We start from the raw sequence: 21,660 nt of genomic DNA on the forward strand, positions 1-21,660 counted from the left end.
TCGTTCTCTATAATTTATAATCTCACATTTCAGATTTCTATCATTCCCTCGGTCTCTCATCCTCTTATTTCCACCCTGTTTCTTTCTGTCTTATCATTTCGGCTTCTCTTTTCTTCATTTTATTGTTCTATCAATCTCGCATTCAATTTTTTTCTTCTCTTATCACTGTACCATGCTTTCATTTTTCCGTGTCTCTCAACATAACATCTGACCAACACGTTATAACAAAATTCCTCAGATATAAGAATTTATATAAAAACACCGATACATCGATCTCTCTTCAATCGATGATGACAACAAAGTATGTCGAGCTCTGTATTCAAACAAAGTAGAGACATGCTCTTGAGGTTGCTTCCTAGATACATCTGTTTCATTATTCTTGACTAGCTGATATGAGCCTATAGGATATAATAGTATATTACACGACAAGGACAGAAGTTGAAAAAGTATTTCGTTTCATTGGTGCTGAAAAAAGGCTATTTTTGAGTAAGGGATCCTGGGGACGACAGATATATAAATTTAGTAATGGCATTTATATGCCAATACTAAATAAAAGCAGTGCTATTATTAGCACTGTTTTTCCTCGAGATCATGAAGAAAATATCAGACAAAGTAATGATCTAGAAATTTTAGAAAATATAATTCTCTCCACGAATAGAAAAACGATGGAAGAGTTATCTATCATCGAAATTCAAGAGGAAAGAATAAAAAATTATCGAATGATTAACTCTTGGCAATACGAGAAAACAATGCATTACAGACAAAGACAATTAGTTGAATCAATTGGAGTTGCGCGTATGATGTTTTTACTTTTCAGAATTTAGCCATACGCATAACGTAGTTTCAATTTTCAACGACTATATGTTACATAAATACTTGAATGACGTGAATTCTAGATAGAAAAGAAATAATAGCAGTCAAAAATAAAGCAAACACATATTTCATTGAAGTAGAAACGATGACCGGGTTTACCGGCATCATTTCCCTTCATTCAACTGGCCCCAGCTTTCTCGTGGTGTTTGTTTTAGAGATTTGGAATTAAACTAGGAGAAAAATTCACCCCAAAATAAGAACCACCCTAATTGATATACTTTACTACCGGAGGCGCCACTATCGATTTTGAGTGGGTCACGTGAGCTCGATGACTCTTAAGACGAAATAACTTTTAAGTGTTCCAATCGCGTTGCAGAGATTGATTTATTCATATAGATCTTTTTTAGGATTTGAACCATCTAGAAGATATAGCACGAAAACGAAAGGACATGTATCACCTGAGATCCTCCAGAAAAGATGGGTTAATTCACAGAGATATAATGAATCTTGAAATTGTTTCACCAACTGAAGGTCGATTAACCCCTTAGGTACCATTTGGCGTCATAATTTTTCCTGATCTAAAGTGTCGATGACGCCACCGATGGTGTCATCGATTATTTCGAGATTGGCTCAATCTCGGTTATCAATATTACAAAAACCCTCGGGTACCAATTTTAGTAGAAATTTGAAAACTTTTTTTTCCGGCATTTTGGGCACTTGACGTGGAAAATGTCTTGCCACCTAAGGAGTTAATAAATAATCTTTGTTTATAAATAATTGATGACTTTTGAATTGCTTCTGAGATAGTAGATAAACGAATATTTTTGTAAGTTTTCAAAAAGAGTTCCTAAATTCATACATTGGCTAATATAAAAAAATTCTTACTGTTACATTATCATCGAGTTATTGAAGAAATAATTTCTCATGTATTTATAGGTACAGTGTATTCGACTCTCTGGATCTAGAATACGCGCTTTTACGAGCAGCTGCTCGTGGCTCCGTTGGACCATACTCCCTTTCGGAATCACTACACAAACTCACCTTCACCCAGAGTCTCGCTTTCCCGGCTCTGGCGCGTGGTCTGGCCTCCAAACAAAGTGTACCAGCGAGACGACCTCAACAACACTCGGAATCTGGTCTCAATGCATTCGCCAAAGTTGTCACAGCTCTTGTTCTGATGCTCGTCAGTGTTCTTGTTTTTGGGGTTGTTTACAAATTTGTAAGGACGTGAGGATGGCTTCTGGTGTCTGGTAGCTACGGAGAATCTTTAGATGACTCAAGAAATCACGAATCCTTTCCTCGTGGCTCGGACACCAGTGGCATTTTTAATTTCAACACTAATTAAATTAATAAACTTCAGGAAGCATGTACACATAGGAGAATTGAAAAGAGTTTTCCTGAAATTTTATTTTTTGAGGAACGGTTGGTCGTATGCAAACCATATCAAATAGAACCGTCCAAACAGAAGTTGGAAAAATATATTGGAACAGATAATTGATCAGTGATTTTCTATAGAATACTTATGATACGATTCTTCACATTCTTTACATACTTTGATAAAAGATAAAAAAAAAATTCCTCTGTCACTCGATTATCAGTGACAGCAAATCTAGGTAAATCGGGACGTTAACTCGAAAATGTCTATTTACTTTATCACACGTAAGATCAAAATAACGTTACGAATATTCATGTATTTCTTTAGTCATGGAATATTTTGATCCAGAGCCACGAACGATTCGAAAAACCAATAACTCTTTTCTAACTCCATGTTTACGTGCTTCATTATTACCCAACTGTTTTTTTCACAGTTGCGGGGGTTTTCCCCCACCATGATACTGCATGTTATATCATTACTAATTGTAACGACGCAATATAAAAGAATTTGGGGGAATTTTGACTCGGAGTCCCGATTCGAAATAATTACGGGAAGAAAAATTTTGACAAGGCAAGTCAAGACGTGCAGCGTATCTATACCCAAGATTTTCATGTGACTACATGTCTTGATCCGTCAACCAGCGGCGAAATCATCACCATATCGGTCTTATTCTACAGAACAACCTCGATGAACGATTGAACCGGGTGCTTTCCAAATCAAATTCAAACCAATCGATACGGGTCATTTATTTTGTAAATTTAACTTTCCAATGAACTATCATCGTACAGTGAGCGACGACGAATGGTGATCTCAACGACAACAGGAGAGTTACGCCTGAGCAGATAAATATACGAAAACATTTGGATAAGATGTCCTGATTATCTATTCGACACTGATAGTTCCGCTCTTTTATACCTATTATTTTAGTCAAATACACGATTTTGTAGATACGATTCTTCGAGACACCAATTGTATAAGTGTTTCATATGTATGAGGCATTCGAAGCCATCCCATCATTCTCGTAACCCTCGTCAGTTTTTTATTTTTCTATTTTTATTTGTAAAACTTTATATCTTCCAGAAGAAGTATCCACTTCAATTTTAAGATTTTAATTACCTTTGTTTTATGAGTTATAATTTCCTGCAATTGTTGATTTTGAAAGCGGTAAAAAGTTTAGATGCCGATAACTTCTGGAATAATTGAAATTCAAATAAGTGGTAGTACATCAAGTTTTTCAAGTTGACGCTGGTTTTTTTAAAAGTAAATGAACATGAAAAAGGAACCTGAAACATTTTTGATGAATTTGTGCACTATATATGAGGGATTCTCTGTCAAGTCGACCACTGTTTTTTCGACCATCTTAGATTTACCCCATAACTGATTATATCAAAATACTACTAAAAAGCACTCTATGTGAATTTTTTCAGATTTTTAATTTCATAATTTTAGAAAATACCGTTTTTTTCAAATGAATATTTCTCGGAAACTTGAAGTAATTGAAAAAAAAGTTCTCACATAAAAGTTGTAGTTTCGTATTAGCTTTCGAGTGGACGACTCAAAATAATTTTTACGTTCTGGTAATCAGGACTTTTTACGAAAAAAGGGAAGAATTATTTTTTTATTCAGAAACAGCCATTTTTTTGGCTGAAAAAATTACAGAGTTCTTCAATATGTCTGACTATATCGCAAAAAAATCGCCAGAGTGGTACGGATCGAGGTACCGGTATAAAAAAAATAAATTGTGTATAATTTCATTTTTTACCCTAGAATCTCGATCCATGCCACTCTGGCGATTTTTTTTCGATATCGTCAGACATATTGGAAAATTCTGTAATTTTTCAGCCAAAAAAAATGGCTATTTCTGAATAAAAAAATAATTCTCAACTTTTTTTGCAAAAAATCATCGTTACCAGAACGTAAAAATTATTTCGAGTCGTCCGCTCGAAAGCTAATACGAAACTACAACTTTTATGTAAGAACATTTTTTTTCAGTTACTTCAAGTTTCCGAGATATGATCATTTGAAAAAAATGGTATTTTCTAAAATTATAAATTTAAAAATCTGAAAAAATTCACATAGAGTGCCTTTTAGTAGTACTTTGATATAACCAGTCATGAGGTAAATCTGAGGAGGGTCGAAAAAAAAGTGGCCGATTTGACAGAGAATCCCTCATATATATCATTACCGTAATCAATCTCCATGACTGAATTTGAAAGGAAGGTTCACGATGAAATGTACTCCAAAGAATCCTTTCAGATAAATTAGTATAATATTCATTATTAATGAATTAACGAAAAAAATAATTAAAATAGAATGAAAACCATGTTTTCAATTCACAAGAGAATAAAAGGGTTGACGATGATTTTATTATTAATTTTTTATGTTTCATTACAGCAATACAATTTATATCATGAAAGAAGCCTTGTATATTGTTTCTTGTTGATATCTCAATAATTTCAGAAGGTAGCCGGGCCCTGAACGTTTTTAAAACTTACGAGACTGACTTTTATTTCCAATTACAACTCTTAAAAGAGAAGAGTTAAAAATCTGAAAAATTGATGTCAATACATGTTCTCATTGGACAATGGAAAACAAACAAAAATTCAGAAATGTCAAAAATTGTATGGGTTAAGGGCTGTGTAAAATGATGAACGGAGGTTTCACATATAGTATACAAGTAATATTTAAAATTTTCTTCACATGAAAATTGAATTAGCAGACAAGACATTTTCTTCAAAAAATTTTAATTCTACTATCGTTTATTAACTTGTCTGATCCACATAAATTCGGAATATCGAACATAGAATCATACCGAACAGACTACTTACATCTTTGACTGAAAAGAAAGAAAAATAACATTTCAGCTGTCAATAAGAAATTCTCAAAGTGCTTTGTACCTATATGTATATTTTTCTCAATGACAATCGTTGGGTGTGCGATAAGAATCAATCGCCTCTGAAATTTTTAAATAAATAAACAAGCAATCAATAGATAAGTTAATGAAAAAAATAAGTAACGAGCGTACAACAAGCTCGATAAAAATTAGCAGTGCAATTTTTATCAAGCTTTATCTCAGTATTCGCGCTCAAAAAAATATGTCAATAAGATTTCGTATGACGTCGCAATATCTCATATTTCTCATTTCGTAAACTGATCGATAACAAAATAAGCAAAAACATTGTATACTTACTACGGTTATACCATAATTCGGATGCATCTTAAAACGATGAAAAAAAAACACAATCTTCCAGCTCATCTTCCTTTCCTAAAAAGTAATGATACAATAAGAAAAAACTGCGGGAATGAAAGCAAGTGCTCTCAATTTTTTATTGTATAACGACGAAATATATGTATGTATATTTTTTCTCACAACAATGATACGGATCTTTATGATTATAACGATGGTGCAAAAGATATGTAAATAGTGGAAGTATTCAAAATTATAATAATAATGATTGAAAATTGTAATATGTGTATGCGTGCGTGTGTGTGACAATTGTGTTTCGTTACTCTCTTCATGCTTATTATGAAGCAACGAATTTATATAAATATATATCATAATGAATAAAACGAACAGGAAATTAGGTCAACTCTAAGAGGGATTGTAAATAATTTGAGATGAAAAAATGAAATGAAATAATACATGAGAAATCCATAATAACTGATCTTCTTTTTTGGCTATACGAATAATAAGAGGAAAAAAATAATCCTACTACTTTAGTTTTATTTTTAGTTGAGTATTTTTTCCAACTTACACATGGAATGTATTTACATAAAAATGATACGGGTTTCCATTGAATAAAGACCGACAAGTTTTACTGGTCACATTTCATTTATTCGCAGCATGCGATAAGCTTAATCGATCATTTTTTTTAACTTTTATCATTTTTATCTTTTTTTCAAAATTTTTCACTTTCTCTCTCTCCCTCCTTTTTCTTTGTCCTTATTTGTCACCATATTACTCCGTTACATTACGATCAATTATTTGATCGTTTTTCAGTATTTAATAGAATTTTTTCCACACACCTAGTGCTAATTTATCTACAGTGATATTTTTTCTCTCGTAGGTACAGTTACATTTTCACGCCACACGCATTTTAATTTTTTTCTTTTTTTCCCAAATAAAAACGTAAATTGTTTCATTTTTTAATAATATGAGACTGTTTATTTTTATTCTTTGTTACTCCCCTATTATTCAACTACTACACACACATTTCCTTTTAAATATTGTTTGATCTTTTTTCACCTTTCAATATTTCGATTTTCTTATTTTATGTACACGAAAAATCTGTTTATTGCTAATTTTTTGAGTTAAATAATGTGTGCGCGCACATCAACTTGAATTTCTTTCCCAGAAATATTGTTTTCGATTCTCATTACCTTCGCAATTTGCATGAAAAATTATTTCAGCACTTCCTTCATCGTAATTATCATGTTTCATTTGTTCGACATAGCATAAGATGGAATAACAAATTACAATGAATAATTATATGACTATGAAGAATAATGAGTGTTGTGAAATCGTGTTCTTAGCTGCTAACTGTAAAATTTTATGTTTCAATCATTACATGACTGCTTATAATCAACGTGTAGAAACAAACTTCTCCAGTAGGTAGAAATATTGATTCTCCTGTTGAAATTTGTGCAGCTGACTGGTCTTTGATTTTCTTTCTGAAAAGAAGGTTTACATGGATTTCCTAATACATATATAACAGAACGTGACTATGTATGTAGTAGACGGTCATTTTTTGTTCTTTTTCTAGGGCGTCGAGTTGTACGTTTTCGGTGAGATTTGTAAATTTCGTTAATTTGCTTCTTTCTCATTACATCCACGATATTCATTCGTATTTATGTTTGGATTCTTCGTTTTTCATGCATAGCTCGATGTATCGACAATTTTTTGTTGACATTTGTTTTTTCGTTTTTACATGTAATTGAATTTTCAATTCGATTGCTTTGACGCGCGGATCTCGTTATATTGAGCCAAGAGCTCGCACTTAGGCCGTGCACTTTCGATCATACGTCGTTATTTATTTTTGTTATTCTCTATTTATTAATTTTTCTTAACACGTTCTTTTATTCGTATACCCTCATTCATTTTCCTTTTGCATCGGTTTTCTTTTATTTATTCCATTCTTTTGCACATTTGCGCGATTTGAATGTTCCCTTGATTTAAAAACACGCGGAAACAAAAGTCCTTTATATTTTCTTATTATTATTATTATTATTATTATTAATATTACTTTTTTTTGAGAGTTTTTTCGAATAGAAAAATAAATAATATCGGTGACGTCCTTGCCTTGTGTTTACCCAAGAAACTTCAGTTGAATAATATTTTTGCATTCTCCGAGTCACCATGTCATCATTCTATTTCTTACAGTTCTTGGAGAAAGTACAATATTAAAAATAACAATAGCAAATCAGTTTTCTGGCACGATATTGCCAGAGTGATGGTTTTGAATAAAAATTTAATAATTTTCCGTCATGGGGAGAAGAGCTGGTCTTGAGGATAAGAGTTTGGGCGTCCGTCTCACTGATCCGGGCTTCAATTTTGACAGTGAAATCTATAAGATTTTGCGTTTGCTGGTTTTTACGGTAATTTAGTAAAGTCTTACCAAAAAGAACTTCGAGTGATGACTAAGTAGCCAGTATACAGCTTTATTTGCAATCCATGGGCGATTCGTAGAGCGTGAAATATTTTTAGAGAAATCCGGCTAACAGTTAGGCTCTTTTTATACGAAAGTCTCGGATCCCTATAATGAATGACCATACAAAAGCCCTGTTTGAGCCCGTTGTTTAGTGATATGGTGAGGATTTCACTAAACTTTTTCATAAGGAAAGAAAGTCGGCGCCTTGTTGGATGACAGTGAAGAATCTGTATCATAAATGGCCATGTAAATACCTTTCAGGACGCCTGTAGGATAATTACAATACGGACTAAATGACGCATGGCGGTTCAGGATTCATTGAATTTAACTGTATGGAAGCCCTACAGTAGACAGCCATACAAATGCCCTTCTATAGGCCTCCGCAAAAAAAAAAAAAAAAAAAAAAACACCATAATCTCAGCTATTGAGCTCTACATTCTTGCTACTCAAGATTTGATCTTTAAACCCAATTCACACCTTGAACCGGACCTGCTAGGGTCAAAAAGATTCTGGATTCGGCTTCAGCAGGTCGAAATACTATGGGCTATTACTGTCTCATCTGTGAAGCCAAAAATCGATTTTTTTTTGTGTGACTATGTAATTATTACGTATGGAAGAGGCCGGAAGAAAATCGGGTACTTGAAGGAATATTATACTTTTTGAAAGTTTGGCGAGCTTCGCCTGTTCCTTACTTTTAACAACTGAGAAACGTATAACATTTGAAATTATCATTTGTAATTTCCCGAAAAATAAAAAACCATGTATACTATGTTAAATGGTAAAATAGAGTAGACCTGAAAAATGTAGAATTCATTCTTTCGACTAGAATTTTTATTAATTCGTGCAACATTTATGATTATCTTATTACATAATTTCGAAATGATGCAAGGGTGCAAAAGGGTGTAGATAATGGAATATTGTGCCAGGTCAAAGTTCTTCTCCATTTAAAAAAAAAATTAAAGGTTGGAAAAATAGGTAGAATTTTCAAAATCTTCATGTACCCGATTTTGCTTTGATACTCCGTTTTTTCCTGATCTCCCTGATCTCTTTATCGTAGTTACACTTTGAAAATATGAAGCTAGAAGTTTTTCCAGAAAATTACTCAACTGAACAATTACCTCGTTTTTTATCAAAATGTTTTGCAATCATCCTCCCCATACAAATATTTTATGATTTACTGGCATTCAGATGTCGAAATGCTATGTAAGCTACAATTTTCTGGAAAATGTATGCCAGTAAGACGGGAATTTACTTAACATCGGAAGTAATGAAGTAAATCGGGCTATGACTGAATACGATGGGAATTAAAATTCTAATCAATAACGAATCGTTTTTGAAATTGTTTGAATTTTGATTGGGCTCTAAAAAAAACTAAGCATAAAAGTTCTGACTCATTTACATTTCTAAGCCCTCGCATTGAAAGAACGTGACCAGCCCTTCAGGGGCTAGAATGAATTTCCACATAAGAGCCCTAAATGAGTCAGGGAATTACAATCAGGGCCGCCACACAATATCTTATCTAAATTTCTAAACGGGGGTGACCCTTTAGCCATGTATAAGCTGACTCTTCGTGTCTGCAAGCAATACGTCGACAACGTTTTCTCCACTTTTCTTTTACTCGCGGCTTATGCGGTATAAATGAGCATAAATCAACTGCAGCCGGATAAAAAATATTCTGTTTATAGGTAAGAATATTTCAATAAGTTAAAGGTTTTTAACCATACCCAGGAATGTCGCAAGAATATTATAATACTTTTACTTCGAAATTCTGTCTTCTGTGTCCATAAAATTCAAGTGAAAAGTAAATGGTTGCAGTGAAAATTGTCTGAGGGCAAGATAGAACAGGAAAACTTTGCCGCCATAGTCATTTTTGACATTGTTCTCTCTTCATTTTCATGCAGCGCTGAAGGATTTCTCTTGGAACTTTTTCCCGCAAACCTCTATAGTAATACATTTTCTCAACGGTCTTTTATGCATTCAAGGTACATCATAGTGTTTGGAGATCTTTCAATTATCAAGATTAAATAACGTAATTTTTTTCGCTAATTTTCCATTTTAACTGCTATGTTAAAATCGGTGTTAAGAATCGACAATGCTTAATGGCAACTGACAATGAGTAACATGCTTGTGATAACGTAAGCGATATGTTATAAGAAAAAAAATATTGTCTCTGTTTCTCCTTCCTGTAAAAAAACGAAATGGAAATATAAAAAAAGCTATCAGGACGAACGAAGAGACCTTTCTTGTTTTTTCTTCTTTTTGATATTTTTATAGGAGTATGTAAAAACGAAGAAAACTTTTGATTAGTCATTTGAATTATAGAACATATTGCAATTCACATTCTAGTAAGTAGAGAAAGACTTGATTAATTACATCCTTAACATTTGAAGATGATTTATTACATATAAATGAGGCATTTCACGCTAAAACTACATCTGCCGAGTTTTACAAATTTTGACGTCATCAGAATTTTTGAAAGTGCAAAAATATTTTAACACCGATATTTTTTGAGATAATTGATGTAACGATGTTAGGGGGACCGAGGAAAAACGATCAATTAAAATTTAAATAATAAGTTCATCGCTTTTCTAATATTTTTAAACGGAAAAGATTTTCGAGTCGACAATTTCGATTATGGATTTGATTTCTCGAAAAATTTTTTAGAAGATTCAAATTTTGCCACAATTGATTTCTCATGAAAAGCTAACATATCAACCTGCAGAACAATAAGAATAATTTCTTATATAAAGTTGTTTACGAGAAATCGTAAACAAAAAAAAAATAGAAAAGTCGTTGGGACGACCTCCCAATTTTTTTCGATGAAAATGAAAATTAAAAAACTGAAAAATAATTTTTTTAAATGTTTTTTCGACCTTTTTTAGTTAGAAAATTAGTTTTTCGTTTGATGGAACACTTTTGACTATTTTCAAAAGAAGTCACAAAATTCTACGTTAAAAAACAAAACTTTCGAGCAAGATGGGCTTCAAATAACTTCTAGTAAAAAAACTGGAAAACAATTTTTTTTTGTAATTTCGATTGGTTTTTCTTCTAAGATCACGTAATTTCTTCAATCAGATTGATGTTAACTTTTCATCTAAAATAGAGTGTCAATCGATGGAGAAAAAATTGTTGAATCATTTTATGAGGGCTAAAGCCATACCTAATACGCAATAAATTTATTCAGCCACCCCGAATAATCATAATACAACCATTGTAAAAAGACTTTCTAGATCAAGGGAAATAAAAACGCCTAGTGTTCAAAAAAAATAAGAAATAAAAGAAAAATTCGGTAATGATAGTGGATCAAATAAGATGTAAAATGTAAGAGAAAAGTTATGTATTTTGAGACGGATTGAAGAAATTACGTGATCTTAGAAGAAAAACAGATTGAAATGACAAAAAAAGTTTGTTTTCCATCAAAAGTGTTCCATCGAACGAAAACCCAATTTATTGACTTAAAAGGCCGAAAAAGCATAAAAAAAAAATTATTTTTCAGTTTTTTAATTTCTATTTAGAAAGAGTATATTTAGAAAAGTAGAAAAAATGATCCATTTTAAGTGACATTATCATAATTATAGTCAGAGATATATATTTTTTAAGGAAAATCGATAACTCCTGAATGGGTGGGGATGAAGAGCTAAAAATTTAGCTAAAGACTCCTTTTTGGATGTATAAAAACATATTAAAAGATGAAAAAATCGAAGAGGGTCACTGTCGCAACGTCGTTAAATTGATATGGAATGACCCATATATCAAGAGACTCGGCAGAGTCTTGGGACAAGTACATTGACAGCCCTGTCGTCTGATGCTGGTGCTGGCCCGAGCTCGCCGAGACTACATTATCTCTGAATAAACCGATTCACGGTGGTGGGGGTAAAATTGGCATGTCATTTTCCAGAATTACGGAGCTCAGGAGATGTTTCGAAAGGCGAAAATTGGTTTGGACGCTAATTTTCAAAATGCCTATCGCAGAGTTTATAGAAAAAAAACCCTGTACCTGAACCTGTAAAATCGGCCGAAATAGTATCGTGCCACCAAAACAAGCCATCTATGTGGACATCTCCATATAAAACGATTTGTGCTATCATTGCGCCTTTTTCGATCTTGCTTAACAATAACGCAAGGAAATGAAAAGTACGATAAATATCGATTCACAACTATTGTCAAACAAATCTTTCAGATAAATTACTCAGCTATTCTTGTAGCCAATACAATTCCTGACAAAAGAGTTATCAGAACAAAGTACTCCAGATCAACTGTTTGAAGTTTACCATTTCTTAAAGTTTAACGTTTAAATGCCTGAAGTTGAATTGTACGCAGGAGCACTAGGGCAGACACCAGGAGTCTTTCTGGTGTCTACCCTAGTTTTTTTTGGAGTACCCCATCTGGGGTATTCCAAAAATTCTTTTTGTTCTCATGTTATACTTCTAAGTCTCGTTCTCGTTGATAGTTATAAGTGGTCAGTGGTCATACTTGTTATTCTTACTTCAAGACGTTTTTTAAGAAATGAATCCGCCGTGTGCCTTCTGTTCAGATCTATTTAGAGCCGTTTAGAATTTCATATCGTTTCTTGTGTTGCATCAGCACGTTTTCTCTTCGCCGTTAAATAATAATAAAAAAAATGTCATAAGGATAAAAAGAAATGATCAAGATCACCGACAGAATTAAAGTCAAAATAAAAAAGAATCATTGCAGAGATAACAAGCGATTTGACAAACTGCAAAACCAGATTTTCAATCATACAAAAGTGGTGGAGTCGCTGCTGGAATCTAAAAAAGAAATTCCATCACAAGCCAGTAAAGCCAGTAATTGACGATTCTGGAAATTACAGGCAAAGTATATGTATAAATAATAATCTAAAAACGGTCTCAGTTCCTTTATCACTCCACACGAGTTTAGAGAGCTACGAGTTCATCCGAATCTAGCAGGGATTTTGGTTGTAAAATTCAATAAAAACATTAGTAACATATCATACACAATAAGTGTGCCTAATAAAACGATATCTGTATAGTCTCCTCGTTTTCGTCTTTATCCTTACCGCTAAAAACGGCCCGTAAACTGAAGAGAAGACTAAGTAATCGTTAGAAAGTCAATTACGAAATATTATCTTGAGAGCCCTGGAAGTTTACTTGCGTGAATCAAAATTTAAAGAAACGAAATATCACCTGGAATTAAAAAAATGACGATAAATTCATATTGAATAGTTTAGAAGTTCCCGGTATAAAATTTTTTATATAACGCAACCACGTTTTCCTCGCTTTTCGAGCCTGCCGGCGGTACGGAAAGCAAGTGTTTTACCGATTGTTGAAGTAGATTAGTGGTGTTTTACGTACTCCCCACCACTAATTCACTTCAACAGTCGGTAAAACACCTACTTTCCGTACCACCGGCATGCTTGAAAAAGCTCGGAAACATGGTTTGGTTATATAAAGTATCGTGTGCATCTCGGAGGCAGGGTGGATCTTTGTTACACAATGTACTATTTCATACAATCATCAATACAAAAACTTGCACCAAAGAACCAACATTTTTTTTCATATTTTAAATTGGAGGATATAAAAGTTGCTCTGGATTTGGTTTTTATTGGTTCACTAGGTTTGAAAGATGTCCATTTTGTAATCCCAATATCTGAGGAACAACAAATTTTTTAAATTCAAATTCTAGAACAAACTCTTTCAATTTTGCTGTTTGCCCTTTGCACTGTCAATTGATCCATATATTTTCATATAACCCATAACAAATATATTGTGAACAAAAGGTATACAATAATGCAAACGATTCTTATGAACGTAATATGATATTATCCGTTGATTTATTTGAGTCTTGGTTTCGTCATAAATTTTGAAAAAAAGTAGCTTAATCGGAAATCAAAGATGTACATTTTTCAGGGTTCATTATTGACTCTGTAAAGTTTACTTTAAATACTCCAGATAAAAAGAATGATCAAATAGTGAGACTTATATAGTCACTTCAAAATAGGCAATTATTAGGCAAACTCCGAGAATTTGTGAAATTTTTTTAGTAGCTACTGCTGCTAAAGTATCAAGCACCAATAGTATCGTGGAGTATTCATACCAAAAAATTCGAACGAGAAAAATGTTTAGCTTTGAAATTGAAGAGATTATGAAAGAAGGTTCTAATAGAAACATTCAGTTACCAAATGATCAATTAGTTACCTAATGATCTACATATAACTATCATCCAAAACGAGACTTATATAACTGAAATGAAAGATTGGACAAGCCCGCCGAAGGTGGGCGAGGTTTGATCAAAATTGTATGAGGAGTCTCGTTCGAAGATGATAGTTCCCCATCCGTGTTCTTTCCTCAGAATTTTTTCCTCTATTGTTATCATGGATTATGTAATAATTTTCGAATTCGCACAAAAAACGATATGAATTTAGTCAAGAGCTTCAAACAGAAGGCACACGGCGGATTCAGTTCTTTTTTACGTAAAAAACGTTGTAAAGAAGCACGATAAGCATGACTTCATAAAACTACTATCTTCGAACGAGACTTCTCATAAAATTTTGATCAAGCCTTTTGATTTTATCAGCTCCCCACTCATTTCAAAATTTTTTTGCTTTCCTTTCTCTTTTACAATATTTCCTTAGGCGCCTCATTGAACCAAAACATTGTTCCAAAATATTCGGCTGAATTTTTTGTCGGGAGTTTTGTTCATTGCAAGAGTGCGTGAGTAAAATTGTAACTATTTTCAGAATTTTTTCACGGGAAGCGTTAGAATGTTTTCGAACTTGAAAAAAAAACTGATTTCTCTCGAAAATTTGTAATCCTCAAACAAAATGAGATACGAATCTTAGAAATCGGCAAGAGTATTCCTCCTATAGACTAGCGTTTTATGAAAAAAAAGTGTTAGGAAAATTAAAAACAACAGACAGTGACACGAATCATCTCAATCTAATTAAAACACAACACTCGGTTTCAATCCAAGCTTCGGCAAATTTTCTCAACTTTTGAACGGACGCAAACTAAACAAATCGCAAGAAAGTTTCTGAAAAAGGGGGTTCATCATGAAAATGATCTCTCATGACCCGATGATATCGCTCATCTGGGATTATGCTTCTGAAATACAAAATTCATAACCCTTGCAAGATACCGAAACATTTTAAACTGTTTTTCATATCTAATTTGTTCGAATTCAGCTTCGCAACTTATTGAAAGTTGAAGCTAATATTACAACAAAGAAAATACATTTGAAATAATCTCGAAAAGCCTACGAGAAGGGACTGCTTTCGTGTTTCGAAAAAACGCAACAAACTATCGCGTTTAGCGAGTAAAGCGGTAAGCGACGCGCTCGAAATACTCGACGAGTAGCTCGCCAGCTTCCACTCATTTCACGCCAACTTTGTCATAGAGTTAAACTAAAATTTTCAATAAAATTTAATATGCAAGAAATAAGCAGAGACTCATCATTCAATTATTTGGTTAAAGGCAGGATACCACCCCGAAAATTTGACAAAAATCAAAAAATATCGGCACATAGCAGCAATGACTAATGATGTTTTCAATGTTGTGAAACCAATTTATAGAGAACTGAGCTGAGATGAGCTTTTAACACAGTGAAAAAAAACTGTTGACATTACTGCTGATGTTATCTTGATGATAAGTCAAAGTTGCTACAATTTTTATATAAAAGCTGATAATCATCGCATTCGGAGAGCGGAGAGTTTGATGACTGATGCTGCTCAAGAGGCAGATTGACGGTTAGTAGAATATAATAACTTCACATACGTAAAATTTTAAACGCGATTTTTTCAATCCGATGTTTTTCAAATTTGCGTGTCAAATTGCTCACCCATTTTTCATCGGATTGACTCAAAAATTAGCATGATTATTCCCCATGATATAATCTAATTTTTGGTGAACAATTAAAGCAACTTTTTTTACCCTAAAAAAATCACTCCTATTGTTAATGTCCGCCATTCTTTAAAATATAGAAATTTCGAGTCCTACGTACAGACCTAAAATATAGTGTTCTTAATAAGGAGAAATTTTTGTTTTTGTTCTCGGAGATTCTTGTACCAGGAGATTTTTGACACGCAGACCGAGAATATTCCTCAAAATTCTCATTTTCAGTGCCACTTACTAAAGGCTATTTTGAAATTTTCCAACATGCATTTTTTTTTCAATTTCAATGTTATAAGAATACATGATTTTAAATCAAATTTATTACAGTCCATTTTTTTGCGAAACAAAATTCACCATAAACCTTTAAAAAATTGCAGTTAAAAGTGGTATCCTGTCTTAAACACATTTCAATTTTCCACCGGAAGCTGAATTTTTGTGTGTTGAATTCTGTTTTGTTTATTTTTTTTAAGAAATATATTGCTCCACCGGCTTTTCAATCTTACTCTCAGACATGTTTCACAAATATTCTAAACTTAGTTAGTCAGTGCGTTACAGTTGGGTGGGGGTCAAAAGTTAGAACGACAAAATAGCGAACAAGGCATTCTGTATACCTATATATGCATATATAGGTACAGGCATATATACAGGTATATATAGGTATAGGTATATACACATACAGGTATATATATATAGTATATATAGGTATATATAGGTATACAGAATGCCTTGTTCGCTATTTTGTCGTTCTAATTTTTGACGCCCACCTGTTACAGTTGACACAACTCCTAGGTGCGAAGGTCATAGTATGCAATGCCTCATGCATATAAAAAATCAGTGTATGTACTGTATGTATATTTTCCAATCTCATGCATCTATTATTTACCAAATCCATCGTCGAGAAATTATTTAGTGTGTCTATGAATTTTGTTTATACTGATTTTTTTTTGCTATACCTCTCTACGAATTAGTTCCTCGAGTACTGCTCTAATCAGAACTTCGTCATAAATATTATAATTTACTATGATATTCTGGAAAATAAATATTGTGGAATATAGCGAAAACTCATCCCATTTGATCCAAAATATTGCAAGAAAATTTGTCATCTTGTTGATTTCCTCCATAAACGGCCGTAACCATTTCTGGTCCACTTAAATAAAAAATGAATAGATATGAAAAAATAAATTTTTAACTATAGCATTTTTCAATGTGTGCGTTTTAAGAAACTCCCATTAACACTCTCCATTGTTTGGCCGTAACAATAACAACATTAAAAAAAAAAACGAGAACAAAAGTGAAAAACATTGAGTTTTTGAACTCAAGTAGTTTTTGTACGAGTGAGCAGAGCTTATCGTTCGATGAACTTTACTATAGATTACATATATGACATTCATTTTTATCGTGAGTCACGGGGGGACTGTTTTTTATTTGTTTTCTTTTTATACTCTTCTCCTACGTGAATATAAGGGTAGGTCAAAAAAATCGACTTTGTTTATTTTTTGGATCCGACACAGAAAAACTAGTTTTTAGGCACTTTTAGAAAGTCCTCACCAAAAATGAGCTCTTAATATTAAGGAGAAGATTCTCTTCATCACAGTTTTCCATTTTCATTACAGTCTCATATAAAAATGACCATATTTCATCTTTAATCGATTATAAGAATCCCCCCCCCCCCTACCTTTCACATATTTTTGTAGGATAGGAAATTGAACGTTCTGCAAAAAACGCATCTCACTTTTTTTTATTAATTAAACCATTTACAGGATATTCGGGGTTAAGGTGGTTCCTTCACGAGACAGTTAAATTAGGAAATTATTTAAATTTGGCATACGAATTGTTTAACATATGAACAACACCTCTATAAAATTTCAACAAGTTTCACCATCCCGAACCCGAGATATATGTAATTGAAGTTGACTCCAATTAACACGTAACATATGAACCATGCATAGGCAAAGAGCACATTATTGATTCTACGGCTAGTACTAAAATTAAGAAGTTTATAAAAAACGAGGAGGAGCTAGAGCAGGATATCACAGATATTGTGAAAAAAATCAAGGTGATTGACCATCTAGTTTGACAGATATAGTCTCGAGAAGTACGAAGGTTTAGGCTGCATACGATTTATTTTGCAAGCGAACAAGCGAATGTTGTCTCTATAGACAACCTTTTCTGTGTGTTAAAGCGTAGCCCGGATAGTTCCGTCAAAAATTTTACTCGCGATGTCAGATCAAAAATACTTTTAGAATAAATTTTACGAAAGCAAATAATATTTGTACTATATCTGCTGGTACCAAATACGTATATAGGGTCTTTATAAAGTTATTGATTACGATCCAAAAAATAAAATTTTTTTTTATTTTTTAGTTTGGTTTAAAAAATAATTATTGTATGATGAGTACGGAATATTTCTGTAGGAAAATGAACGCTCTACAGAAAAGGTTTCTTCGATTTAATCGATTACTTTAACCGTTTAATAGCATATAGGGGATACCGGGGCAAAACGAGATACCCAAAAAATGAGAAAAATTTTTTTTGTCTTTTTTTCAATTTATTTTATACTTGTCCAAAAAGAACATGAAACATATTTTTTCCAAAATATCTTGACTTTTTTTTAATTTTTTTTTTTAATTCGTTTTTTTCAAATTCTTTTTTTTTACATGACTTCCAAAGTGAAAACGTTTTTGCACAGATATACAAAAAGTATTTGTATTCTTGTATACATTAACATAAATAAAAGAAAACACAAAAAGAATAATTCCATAAAAATAGTCACTGAACAAAAATGGCAAGGGAAAAATATCTTGTTCAACAGCCAATGCCATATCTGGATTCAACCAATACGCATTTACTCTGCGTTTCAAAGTAGTTTTTCAGCACTCTATAACAAATGGACGCAGTTTTGTATGCTAGTCGCCCGTTAAGATGATGGATCAGTCGGTAATCACACCTCGAATTTTTGAAATTGAAACTCTTTGACATCGTTCGTCCGATTAAAATAATAAAAATGTCATCGTACGCAGCACGATCGCAAAAATCCGATGACATTTTTATTTTTTCGATCAGACGAACGATGTGGATAAAATTCCTTTTCAAAATTTGCAGCTATCTCTCTCGCACTCACGGTTGTGATTACCGACTGATCCATCATCTTAATAGCGCATTCTCTTGGCCACGTGTAAAGTTTTCCCATCGCTCCACCAAGGCGCAACGAATAGCGCTTACAGCGCTGAAAGTGCATTCGAGTTACCACTGTAAGCGCTCGAAATGCGTTCGAGTAACTGCTGTAAGCTCTGAACGCGCTCAGAGGGTGCGTTCGACGTACGTTAGAGCGTTGTAAGCACTGAGAGCGCTCACAGTGTGCGCTCGACTTATGCTTGAGCGCTGTAAGCGCTGAGATCGCTTTCAACGCTTACTTACAGCGGTAAGTCGGAAACACTCGGTTACGGATGCAAAATGCACCCAAGGTACATTGAATTACAATCACAGTAAAAAAATATTTCATGAGTTTTTAAGGGGTACCCCGTTTTGCCTGGGAATTTTTTTTTTTTTGAAAATTGAAAAGAATTTCAGTACATTTCTTAGTTTTTGGAAGTAAAAAATAGATAAAGCTTCCTAAACTTCTGAAAAGTTCAATATTTCCTTAGGTATCCCGTTTTGCCCCGGTCTCCCCTATTCGTATTCAAATCCCAATGCCTACTGATTTTAACAGTTTTTCAATAACTATTTTAGATTTACCCCATGTAATTAATGAATTTTGAGAATATTCATAAAAAAATTCAGTCCATATTGATAGAATAACAGCGTCTAACTTCCGTTTTATCTTTTTTTCGGAAATAATTTTTCCACGATATCATCTGCTTTTCCAGAACCCTGAATATGTTTTTTTTTTAAATTATTTTATGTCATAATAAATGGTCAAGAGTACAAAAAAACTTCAAACGTTAGAAGTCGGCAACACTAAAATAAAAAGAATCAACATTTCAGAATGAACTTAATATGCTCTCAAAATCAACTCGAAATGGATTCAAACAACTTGTATGTAACTAAACAAATTTAGTTACATTTTAAATAAGCCAAGTGAAAAATATTAAATCATGATTCTAAATTGTGATAAAAGGAAAATTATGAAAATAAAATTTTAATGAAAAATTGATTAGAAAGAAATTCCTAAATAAAAGATAAAACGTAAGAAGCTGTTATTCTATCGAAATGGACGCAATTTTTTATGAATATTCTCAAAAATTCATCAATCATATGGGTAAATTTAAATTAGTTATTAAAAAACTGTTTAATTCATTATGAATTGACATTCGAATACGAATATATGTTATACGGTTAAAGTAATCGATTAAACCGAAAAGACCTTTTTTGTAGAGCGTTTCATTTTTTATGGAAATATGCTATATTCTTTTGACAAAAATTATTTTTCAGAAAGTAACCAAGCTAAAAATAAAAAAATTATATTAATAAATTCTTCAACCTTTAGCTCCAAGTATCCGGTGAACGGTTAGGTTAATTAAAAAAGTGTAAGAAGCTTTTTTTGTAGAGCACTCAATTTCCTGAAAAATAAGTGAGGGGCGATTGGTTTAGCAATCGATTAAAGATGGAATATGTGCATTTTTATGAGACTGAAATGAAAATGGAAAACCGTGATGAGGAGGATCTTTCCCTTAGAATTCGGGGCTCATTTTTGGCGAGTACTTTCTAGGGGTCCCTAGGAACTTGTTTTTCTGTGTCGGAACCCAAAAAAAACAACGTTGATTTTTTTTAGTATATAGAAGGCATTTCACGCCCATTTGAGTCGAGTTTAACCTTTCAGATATTTGATTTTGTCAAAAACTTTTTATAGTACTGCAGTAGTCTGAAAAGCTCCGCAGTGACTGAAAAAAAACTTTTAATCCAAATTTAAAAATCCGAAAAAAAACTCAGCAATATCACATTGTTGTGTAAGAAATGTTCAACCTTGAGCCTAAGTGGGTACGGGCTTCATTCAGTGGGAAAAAAAAACACTTTTTCGAGAAAAAAGATGAAAGAAGATGCCAAATTGTTTGGGTTTGTTTGGATAGACTTCCGGAAAGCCGTTACATCCGATTTGCTTCAAATTTTGTACTGAACTTTTCAGCAATATAAGAAACCCTGCAAAAAGAAACTTTGGCGCATCGATCATAATGAAATTTGGTGTGTAAACTCATTCACAGTTCTTCGATGAAATTATGAAGAAAAAAATGGTGGGTCTATTTGAAAAAATGGAGGTGACCTTGAAATGCTTAAAACGCCTTTACCTAGATGAACTTCTACTTGCCACCACTATTTGATGAGACCACTTGCGAACTATGCAACTTTTGGGAAAAGTCTTTGTAAAAGTTCTTATTGTAAGTCTGAAAAGTTGAAAAATATTTCTATTACCAAAAGTTATTATCTTACCCTATATATATATATATATATTAGGGTGCTTAAAAAAAAATCGATTTTTTTTTTTTTCGTGGGCCGAAGAGGGATGTTAGTACATATAAAAAAAGTGACTTTCCCAAACTTTGAGATTAAAAAAAAAATATTTAGCGGTCCCACAAACGATTTTTCTATGTTTTTTCCTATTTTGAGGAAAATCGTCATGGAAAAAGTCTTAAAAAGCCATGAAACGTTATGCAAACATGCACTTTCTTTGTTGAATAAGTGAAATATTGTGAGCATAAAATACATTGGAATAATGCGCTGAACATGTGTATTCCAGTATACTACGCAAATTCATTGCAAAATTATGTTATATGTTTTTTGAATATTTAGCTCGGAAATAATTTTTCTCTGCGCTGAATATGAAGCATATTTTTCCCATGTTTTTTGCGAAGCCCCTAGCTCATGTAGCTGTTGAGCTTCGTCCTTGTCGTGGTCACAGTAGCTCTGTTTATATTGCTTCACGGTCTACAATGTAACAAGTACAAGTGCACTAGTACGAACA

The 21,660-nt window shown here is 32.9% G+C and overlaps 1 protein-coding gene across 1 annotated transcript in view; it reads left to right on the forward strand.

Moving 5' to 3' along the window:
• The window catches only part of LOC122418143 (uncharacterized), a 46,087-nt gene extending 42,490 nt beyond the window's left edge, over positions 1-3,597 (forward strand). Inside the window, exon 4 of the mRNA XM_043432202.1 lies at positions 1,750-3,597. Coding sequence (XP_043288137.1) covers positions 1,750-2,044 — 295 coding nt within the window. The 3' untranslated portion in view covers positions 2,045-3,597. The remainder of the gene's footprint in view (positions 1-1,749) is intronic.
• The last annotated feature ends 18,063 nt before the right edge of the window (positions 3,598-21,660 follow it).

The sequence above is a fragment of the Venturia canescens genome, chromosome 11 (assembly GCF_019457755.1).
Source record: "Venturia canescens isolate UGA chromosome 11, ASM1945775v1, whole genome shotgun sequence".
Lineage (NCBI taxonomy): Eukaryota > Metazoa > Arthropoda > Insecta > Hymenoptera > Ichneumonidae > Venturia > Venturia canescens.